This window comes from Alligator sinensis, unplaced genomic scaffold, assembly GCF_000455745.1.
Source record: "Alligator sinensis unplaced genomic scaffold, ASM45574v1 scaffold770_1, whole genome shotgun sequence".
Lineage (NCBI taxonomy): Eukaryota > Metazoa > Chordata > Crocodylia > Alligatoridae > Alligator > Alligator sinensis.
This window is the reverse complement of record NW_005843060.1, coordinates 207,978-218,391: the sequence shown is the minus strand read 5'-3', so window position 1 is coordinate 218,391 and position 10,414 is coordinate 207,978. Positions and strand designations below refer to the sequence as shown.

The window sequence follows — 10,414 nt, the reverse complement described above, 5'->3', positions numbered from 1 at the left end:
CAAACAGCTCTCTGGTGGGATAGGGGGTGTGAGAATCCTAGATAAGGGCCTGTCCTTTCCTCACACCCCAGCCCAGCCTTCCCCAAAGTAGGGGTCACATGGCCATCCTTCACATGACCATCCCCAAAGGCAAGGTGCAACAAGGGCCCAGGAACTACCAATGTCACTTCTGGCCAGGCACAGGGGCCGTCACAGAGAGAGAGGGCTTGTTTGGCACAAGCGTTAGGGGCCCTAGGAAGAGCTGAACTGACACAGACCAGGGCCCTGGAAAGGACCCCAGGAAAGGGAGAATGGCACTCTGGAGTGGCTAGGGTGGCACATCCCTAGGACTGGCACTGGCTGAGCAGGACGGAAGAGTGCACCTTCAGCTTGAGAGAGACCCTAAGGCAGAGCTTTCCAAACTTTTCATGTTGGTGACACACTTTTTAGACATGCATCATTTCGCGACACAGTAATGGGGAAGGGCCAAGGGAAGCAGAAGCGAGTAAGGGAGCTCCGCGGTGCCCTTCCGCAAAATTTTCTGCATTTCGCGCGACACACCTACACACTGCCGCCGACATGCTAATGTGTCGCGGCACACAGTTTGGAAAGCTCTGCCCTAAGGTATTGTTACATTGGACGTGGGAGCCAGAACACCTGGGCTGTTTCAGGATGGGTGACAAGCAGTGATCAGAAGTATTAAACCAAAACTGAGAATTTGTGGAGATCTCTGACCAGCTTTGGAGCAGTCAAAAAGTTTACTACCATATCCCTTATGTATCAACAGCCTCTAAAAGAAAATATTCTTCTGCTGCCATAAAAACAACTGGAAGAGATGGAAAAAATCCCTACCATGCTACTGTGCAGGTTTTAACACCTAAGGCAGAGATGTGCTACGATGTGAGGCTAGTTCAGAGATTCAGGAGAGACAGAGGAAGTAGGACCTATGTTAGTGATGTAGTCAGGTATGTGATAGTGAGGGATGAACAGCTGAAAGAGTTCACATACCCACAGACAAGGAGGAGCTCAAATAGGCAGATGGATGGGAGATGACGAGGGACAAACTGAGATGGGTGGATGGATGCAAATATAGTTCGGTATAGGCTGACACATAGTGACTGACAAGTGGTTTCTGCCAATTTATGGAGATTAAGTTGGAGCCTTTGTGAGACTAGCACATGCCTGTGAGAGACTCCCCATCTCCCTCCAATCCCAGGGTACCTTTGTGTCAGTCCCCTCTTTGTCTGTCCAAAGCAGGAAGCCAGGACCCCTCAGATGGAGCTTCAAGAACTGCCCTTGTATAGGACTTCTCATTCTCCAATGTCCAGGGCCCCCTGGACCAGCTGCAGCATGATCCACCTCAGGGTCTAGCCCACCCTGACCTGTTGCTAGGGGTGTCTGTGTCCCTGGTCACACTGGTTTGGAGCTTTGAACACAACCCTCACCAAGGTTTCTTGTAGCATTGTGACATCAGAGCCCCTCATGGTCCACTCTCAGGCTCTCTCTCCAGTTTATATGCATTTTGCCATCTCAGCACAGGTCTCAGAAAGGGGAAGTCAGGCTGAAGCTGGCATGTGCTTTGTTGGTGTGAAGTGCTGAGTGGCACTGCAGTGAGTAGAAATCAGGGTGTGGAGCAGAAACCAGGGCAGATGGATGTAGCAGATAGAGACAATCTCACGGTTTGGTGGCTGAAGGTGCTGAGCTGTATCAGGCCTCAGGGAGATAATAACTCTTGGGAATCTGGAGAAGAGTCCTTCCAAGGGAGTGCTAGGGGGCAAGGAAGGTAAGAGGCCCTAACTGAAGAAGCCAGCCCTGTATAAGGCCATGCAGAGAGAGAAGGTGTGTGTGGGCTGTCACGGCTGCATGCTGCACATGTTGAGTGGCCAAACTGGGTTGAAAATCACAAGATGTAAACATACTAGAAACATTGGATCTGATGTTTCTGTTGTTTTGGTGCCTTCTGGGTCAAGATATCAACTCACCTGTATGCCTCCCAGTGTCAAAATCCATGTTCTGCTGAGGGACGACTGATCCTCTTACCCACTCCCACAGCTCCAGGAGCTGGGCCTTGAAGGGAGAATCGTGTATGGCTGGACTCTGCTGGTGTCTCCAGTAATGAGGACTAAAAATGCTGTAAGGAGTGTGTTGGAAACCCTGTCACTTGGCAAAAAAAAATATATCCCACAGGTTGGCTGCTGTTTCTGACTTCTCAGCTCCTCCTGAAAGGACATCTGTGGAGAACTGCTCCATGTGAAGATGCCAGGAGTTGTTTGCTCCTCCTAGAGGTATGACGAGAACTAACTGTACCTTGAAAAGGCTCTAGGATGATCTGGTTGGGGTCAGTGGTTGTGCTGTGCAGAGGTTCAGTATCTCAGCATCCCTATGCAGGCTTTGCAGTGAGCACCTCAGGCCGGAAACATTCTGATACTGTAAAAATAAAAGCCCTGCTCTGTAACAGACTTAGGGAAGGAGAGCGTTTCAAATGAGCAGAGACAGTGTTTCCTGTGGGGTCACAGATGGAGACCCAACCAGCCAATCAGCACTGTGCTCTTTCTTTTCACAGGGACACAAACAACGGGAGCAGGCCAGATGCCCCTTCTCTTCTTCCAGCTCAGAGCTCCTCCATCCTCCGCTTGTGAACGGTGAAGAACAAGACAAGGTATGGGGCCCAGCTGCTTTGTATGGAGGGACTAGGAGGGGTCCTGGGTGGTGGTTCATCTCTTCCAGAAGGTGACTGATCCGATTACACCTCCTGCTTTAGACTGCAGTGCCCAAGGAGGAAAACTGGGTGATTTGGGAAAACACAAGGTGGGGCAGGGCATGATTTTGGGAACCAAGGGAAAATGCTAGTCTATGTATTTTCAGTGAGTGCATGGATGGGAAGGCCATGGGGTGCGGAAATGTCTGTCAGGGGCAGGGTGTAGGAAGCATGCAGCTGGACAGATTGGTTAACTAGGGTTGAAGTAAATGGTTATCTTCTGGCAAGGAGGAGAGATCACAGACCACAGACCACAGTATAGACTTAGCCCAGGGCAGGGTGTGGTGCCCTCTCACAGGGATGAGACACAAAATGGGAGATGGACAAAGATTGTGATCTGGAAGTAGTTCATGTCCCCAAGGGGCAACAGGACTCAGATTCTTGCACTTAAGCAGAATGGGCGAGACCTCGTGCTGGTGTCAGAGGTCCTTGGGCTCCAGCGGAAGGATGCTGACTGCCACCAGCACAGGATCTGTCCTGGTTGTATGAAAGAGCCCTGGCCCCGACCAGCCAGAGCAACCTTGGGCAAGTGCATTCTCTCTGTATGCTGCCACAGTGATTGCTCCCTCTTAACTGGTACAAGCCAGCTGGAGTTTCAGAGTGGTTAACTGAATTACAGTGGTCCTCCATATTCTCCATGAATTAATGCCTATAGAAAAAGGAACCATATTCAGCTCAAACCACAAATGATAACTGCATCCTTGAAGGCCAGTGCAGAAGAGCCTAGCAGCTCAGTGATCAGTTCTTGCAGCGTTAAACATTGGATCCAGACAGTAGCAGTGGGTGCATCTACACATGCACTTTACCATGGTGTTGACTAATCAGCTCAACAGTAAATTGCCACCGACTACAGTAGACTGCTGGTATTATAGTGCAATAAATGAATTAACTCTGCTGTAACACACTTGTGACAGGGACTGGCTGGAGCACCAGGTGCAGGGGTGGTCTGCCACCTAACCGCACGCTATAGCACCCTCACGCCAGGCAGCTTCTCCAGAGCACAGTGAAGTGCACTGGAATTTATCACATCACATACATTTCACGTGTAGATGCACCCAGTATGTTGTAATAATTCTGGAAGACAATGAGTAGGCTGATATGAAAAGTCATGAGTTGAACTGTGGAAGAGAGTTTTGCTTTCAAAATAATATTTCAACAGGAAAAATGTGGTTTTGGTTCCAAAAATAGGTTGGAAATGAGGTGGGTTCTCTCAGTGCCTCCCCTTCCTGCCTCCCCTGCCCTGTCTTGTGCAGTGCTGTTCTTTTTCAGAACTGACACTAGACAGTCACATTTTCTCACAGAATATTTTATTTACTTATTTATTTTGGTGCACAAATTGTTGAACTATTGTCTCCAATCCAGGTAAAGCAGCTGACACCCCTATTGCAAAGGGTGCCTGACAGTTCCCATGAAAAGGCCCTGTTTTCATTTATTTTATAGCTCTGCTAATGAATGAAGCAGGGGTTTTCAGCACAAAAAGGTCACTTTGGTGTTTGAGGCAGCTGGGTGCTGCCTTGGAGAACTGGATTCTACCCCTGCCTTTGCCACAGAGACCTTGGGTGATGCTGGGCATGTCATAATCCAGGCCTTCCTTACTCACTGCCCCTCCATGTGTGTTCCTTCTTGTAGGACTGCCTTTTTTGAGAGCCTGGCGTCTGATCTGCAGAGGTGCTGAGCACTTGAGACTGCCTCTGAGGGCAGTGGGAGCCAGCCTTCAAACTGACTACGTTCTATAAAGAGGGAAGTGCTCTGCAAAGGTACCCCCCAGCCACTTTGGATTGCACACCTAGGATTACTTCACCATTTCCCTGATTTAGCTTTTATCTCTGTATCTCAGTTTTCTATGTAGCAAATGCATGAAATATGCTGAGAGTTGTGAAGATAAATTCACTAATGTCTATAAAGTGGAAGGGGACAGATCCAGAAAGGGATCTCTGAAATATCCCAAATAGCCCTTTGGATTTGGCCTAAGGTACTGCAATCAGAAGAGCACAGGACAGCCCATGAGCAAATAATGAATTCTATACTCCAGACAGGATTTCAGTAGTGTGAAACAGTTAGGACATGGGACCACACATTGTACTATGACCATAACATGTCACAGTGACTCATTCACATACACCAAGAACTGTCTGAATACATTGTTATTTGGTGAACACCATCTATGCTGTGCACTGAAACAGGCTGGAGCCTGTAGTGGAGGAGAGAAAAGTATGTGTTTCTGTAATTAATGATTGCATTAGGATGTGTTTCCATAGAAGAGCTGAGCTGATTTAAAGTTGTGTAGGCGACTGTAAGTCTGGTGTCTTGTGAATTCTTGAGTGACTTTGCAACTGTTACCTTTCCTGAATGTGGATTTTTCTTTTAATGTGGTTACCGAGTATAACGTGTAGAAAGCTCAGCCCCATCTAGAGTTATTTCAAAGGATCAAGCTATTTATGAAACTCATCACTTCCTCAGTGAGCATCATCCAACTGACTCAACTTTCAGAAACCCAGTCTATAATTTCTCTCTCCCTAGCACCACTGGACATGACTGAGTATGTGATAACCCACTCGAACCTGAAATATGATCAGCCTAGAAGGCAAAAACCTGGAGACCAAGGTACAGCATGGAATCAAATATCACTCCAAAAATGATAGCATTATCAAAATAGAAATTCAAAATCATTTTTATAAGCATTAGCCATCATCATGAAATAAACTCTGTTTCCAAAAAAAGGAGAAGCCCTCTAAGACATTTGACTAAAGCCCTTCTGCAAGCTGTTTAAGATGTTCTCAATCTTCAGCTTTTGAACCTTGGAAACCCCTATGCATTTTTCTGTTTGCTTGCTTTGATACCCAGAAAGTCCTCTATTATGTCATCCAGCATTTCTGGACTTATAATGAATGAACTCATTCGTGTTTTATCCCTTTAAGTATCACATCAGCCACTCCTCTCTCATTAAAAATAGTCCAACAACAATGAACAGGGAATGATGGCTCCTTTGGCCTCTGGCCATCATTCAGAATTCATATTTCTGAGGATTTTAGTTTTTTATCTTTTCCATGTCTCTTGCACATGTGTCTTCTTCTGAGGAAGGTAGTAATTTTTAGAGCAAAACAGTCCTTCTAGACCTTGCTGCAGTCTGCTCTCTGCTTCTAATAAAGTTGCCTGCAGGAATCTGGCCCTGGTAAATGACAGAGGTGAACCTGATAGCTCTGTGTGCTTAATGGCAGGCCTTGAATGTTTGAGGTTTTCTCTTCAAAAGCTTTTCACCAGTCATTTCTAAAGGTTTATTGTTGGTGTCTGCATTTGATTGTCAGGAGCTAGTCTAAGAGCCCCACTGAGTGGGAACTTGAGTCATTGGGTGGGAAGGGAGCTCAAACGACACCTCCTCCAACCATCTCCTGTTAATGTACCTGAAATTCTGAGTAGCCCAAGGCAAGGGACACCTGTATTCCTGCCAAGCACTGTGGAGGACCCAAGGCATTACACAGCTCATGGTGCCCTCCTCCTTCTCCCTTTAGGCCTTATTTCTCTCATGGGCAGCTGAGAGCCTGGGCCTTCATCCCTTTGTTTCCCCTGACTAGGAAAAAGCATCCATCACTTCTGTACATGCCCAGTCTGGCTTTGACAATCACCTGGTGGGTTACTTCCTGCTCAATCCAGCACCTCAGTACTGAGGGCATTTCCCTGGGTACAATGATGGCTGGCGTTACAATTGCATATAATGCTGAGGCTTAAAGATGTAGAATGCAGGATTTGTCCATTCGATTGGTGGAAGAAAATAGCAGCAGCAAATATCCAAACTATTCTTTTGTTTGATCAGTGTTTGAACAGCTCTCAATTCTTCATTCATATTCCCCAGCAATGATCACAAGACCAAGTGACTTAACAGCATCTTTGTATATGGCACTGCCAATAACCCATTCAGTGGGATTTTCTCTTCATTGAGCCCTAAATTGTCTTCCATCTCCCCTTATCTAAGATGTGATATTTCTGGGGATGCCTCTTGCATGTGCCTGAGCTGTTACAGCTGTTTCCTGTCTCCCTTTTGAAATACTTTCAGAAATTTTATCTTCTCTCATGGAATAGTAGACAAGCCCTGCTATTACACAGGCCTTGCCCACAGCTATATTGTTCTGTCAGCCCCTGTAAAGCCAAGTCTTTCCTCTGTGTTCCCATTATCTCACCAGTCAGACGGGAGGAAATGAGAAGTTACTGTGAGAACCTGCTTGAACAGCAGAGCAGCACAACAGCTCAGCTGACAGAGCGCAGAGGGGCTCGGGGCAGCCCACACCCACGGAGGAACAATAAAGGTAACATTGTCAAGGTTTCACAGAAGCACTTGGCTTTCACATGTCTCCATTACCACCATATACACAAAAAACATGTCACACCCAGGCTGTGCACTATGTACTGAATTCGCCTGCTGCACAATACCTCCCCCATGGGGCTTTTCACTTGAGTCATCCTGTCACACAGTGCAGCCCTGCAGCTTGGAACCAGCATTTTATTGTTCCTTTACCGTCCATAATATATGTCTCCTAAGTGTGTTCTGTTTATGCTCCTTCTCTCAGAGCATTAGGGGGTTCAGCTTTTCTGGCCAACCAATGAGTCAAAGAACCTTTGATTTTAAAGGAAATCTGAGCTTGTTCTCAGGTAACTACCAAATTGCACATCAAGAATGACGGGGGGAAGGGGCAGGGAGGGACAGAGTGCTGCCACCCACCATGATGCACCACCATCACATGCCAGGAAGCTTGCATGTACAGCCCCCACTGCCCCCCTCTGCCATGACCTGCCACTGCTCCACGTCCGGCTGCGCACCATCCCCCCCACCGCTCCATGTCCATCCCCGCACCCCTCAACCCCATGCTGCCATCCACCTCTCTACGCTCTCACTGCTCCACGTCCAGCCACACCCCACTCCCCCCTCCCCTCACTCCACATCTGGTCCCACTCCCTCTGTCCTGCTCCACATCTGGCCCCGTGCCACCTGCCCTCTGCCCCTCCTTCCCTCCTCCCTCCCCCCACTCCACAGACACCTGGCTTGCCTCACCTGGTCCGCTGGAGCAGACCTTCTCCAGGATGCAGAGCAACGGCACCCCTCCTGCGCTGATGCTGCTCCTTGTCCAGCTGCACACCCCCCACTCCATGTCAGCCTCCCCTCTTCCCCACCGCTTCAATTTAGGGAGAATTAAACCCCCGTTTTGTCTACAAGTGCTTTAAGGTGCCAGATGGAAGGCAAGGCAGTTAAATGCCATAATTTACTTGTGCCCCCTAATGTCACGATCCAATGTTAATCACTAGGGTTACTATTAGTAGTGATTTCAATACAGAAAGCTGCAGTTGGAAGAACTGCTACAATATACACTACCAAGTATTTGAAAAACAGAGTGAGGTAACGTTTTCTCCTAGAAGCATTCAGTTAAATGCCAAAACTCACTTTAATTTGAACACATTTCAACTCTTTTTTTGGTCCTTTCCCCCCAATATTCAGGCATAGTGGCATGAGTACTTATGAAAAGCAAACTGGCAGCTTATACATGTAATGGAAAGTCAGTTGTGGATGCCCTACTTGATTGTAATAAAGTTTACATTGTCCTCGGTATTTGCATGTCACCTGATCTAAGAGTAGAAACAACAGACAAAAAGAGCACATTTAGAATATTTACAGCAGCTGGCTTTCCCTGCAAATGGAGAGTTATTCATTCCAGAGCTTGCAGACAATGAATAGTGATGACACCCTAGCATTGTCCAGCATGCTCACAAACAGTGTAGACAAGCAGATGCAGGTCCTGAGCAGATGCAGGTCTTTGATACACTCTTCTCCTCCTCTGGATCCCTGTACATGTCATTAGTTCACTTGTTGCTGCTTTTGCATGATCTATTTCCATGACTGCAAACACAAGATACACTTTGAATATTTTTTGCAAAAGAGGTCTGTTATTTTTTAGACACTTTCCCAGGGACAGGGTCCTGGGCCTGGTCCACCTAGGAGCAGCAATGGACATCTCTTTCACATATTGCTTTTTCCCCTGCACCTCATTCACTGTTTTTCAGCAAGTGCAACTGTTTCTAGCTTAGCCTGAAGAAGGGTTTTTGAACCCGAAAGCTTGCTTAATAACTATTCTCCAACTATTTGGGTTGGTCTAATAAAAGATATCAAATTCACCCAAGGAACCTTGTCTGCCTATGTCCTTAGACCAACACAGCTACAACCTAAACCACTATTTCTAGGAGACATTTTTAAAGATGACCACACAAGCCTCCTCCTTCTTTCCCTTACCAAGTTATTTCATGTGTGATACAGGGCATTCTGTGTTTGGCTGATGTCAATACTTGCATTATTTGTATTTCTTCACCAGATCCTTCAGCTACTCCTCTTCGATGGAAGCTTGCCACCATTGTTCTTGGGATTCTCTGCCTGATGCTAATGATAGCAGCAGGAGTTTTGGGTTACAATGGTAAGTTCATAGAAACCACTATGGATCTGATAGGAGTCTGTACAAAGTTTTTGAGGGCAGGCAATGTTTTCCAATAGCTCTAGGAAGAGGCTAACATGACATATTAGTTGCAGTGTATCACTCAAATACTAGATGTCTCTTTCCACCATGTGCAGTATTAGAGTGTAGCACCTGGTAAATGAGTGAGACAAAGCTGAAACATGAGCTGGTTGGACTTTTGTTGTTGTTGTTTTGTTTACTACATGTCCTTGTAGTGGCTTTCCTTAGAATTACCTTCCTGTTTTGGATGAACAGTGACCCCATGACTCACTGGACACCAGAACACAGCAGGACATTGGGTATCATAATCCAGGGTCATGACCCTGCAAGTCTTCCCCTTAACATAGGGGAATTGGATGCATGAAAGAAAATCTTGGCTTATGAGTGTGACAATGAAAAACCTCCATACTGAGCCGATACAAAAGGGGAAGTAGAAAGGAAAAGAGTCAAGGAGCTGGTTTCCATGTATTAGCACAAGACTAGCACAGAGATAGTGTAGACCATCTCCCCACATGCCCCGCTGTAACAATTCCCCTGTAAATTTCATAGATTTCATAGACATTAGGGCTAAAAGGGACCTTGGAGGATCAGAGTCCAGCCCCCTGCCCAAAGGGCAGGAAGTCAGCCGGGTTCATAGGATCCCAGCAAGATGAGCATCCAGTTTGCTCTTGAAGGTGTTCAATGTGGGCGCTTGAACCACCTCCGGTGGCAGGCTGTTCCAGACCTTGGGGGCTCGGACGGTAAAGAAATTCTTCCTTATGTCCAGCCTGAAACGGTCTTGTAGTAGTTTATGACCATTCGACCTAGTCGTCATCCCTTGGGGCGCTCTGGTGAACAAACGTTCTCCCAGATACTGGTGGTCACCCCTGATAAACTTATAGGTGGCCATCAGATCACCCCTGAGCCTGCGCTTTTCCAGGCTAAAGAGCCCCAGGGCTCTCAGCCTGTCATCGTAGGGTCTGCTTCCCTGACCTCTGATCATGCGCGTGGCTCTTCTCTCGACTTTCTCAAGCTTCTCCACATCCTTTTTGATCTCCACATCCTGTTTGAATTGTGGAGCCCAAAACTGGATGCAGTACTCCAGCTGCGGCCTCACCAAGGCTGAGTACAAGGGGAAAATGACGTCCCGGGATTTGCTTGAGAAGCATCTATGGATGCAAGCCAGCGTTTTGGTCGCTTTACTAGC

The 10,414-nt window shown here is 47.1% G+C and overlaps 1 protein-coding gene across 1 annotated transcript in view; it reads left to right on the top strand.

Moving 5' to 3' along the window:
- The first annotated feature begins 4,443 nt into the window (after positions 1 to 4,443).
- The window catches only part of LOC112548271 (C-type lectin domain family 7 member A-like), a 13,177-nt gene continuing 7,206 nt past the window's right edge, over positions 4,444 to 10,414 (top strand). Inside the window, exons 1-4 of the mRNA XM_025193513.1 lie at positions 4,444 to 4,494; positions 5,258 to 5,341; positions 6,916 to 7,038; positions 9,091 to 9,189. Of these exons, the coding sequence (XP_025049298.1) occupies positions 5,269 to 5,341; positions 6,916 to 7,038; positions 9,091 to 9,189 (295 nt within the window). The 5' untranslated portion in view covers positions 4,444 to 4,494; positions 5,258 to 5,268. The remainder of the gene's footprint in view (positions 4,495 to 5,257; positions 5,342 to 6,915; positions 7,039 to 9,090; positions 9,190 to 10,414) is intronic.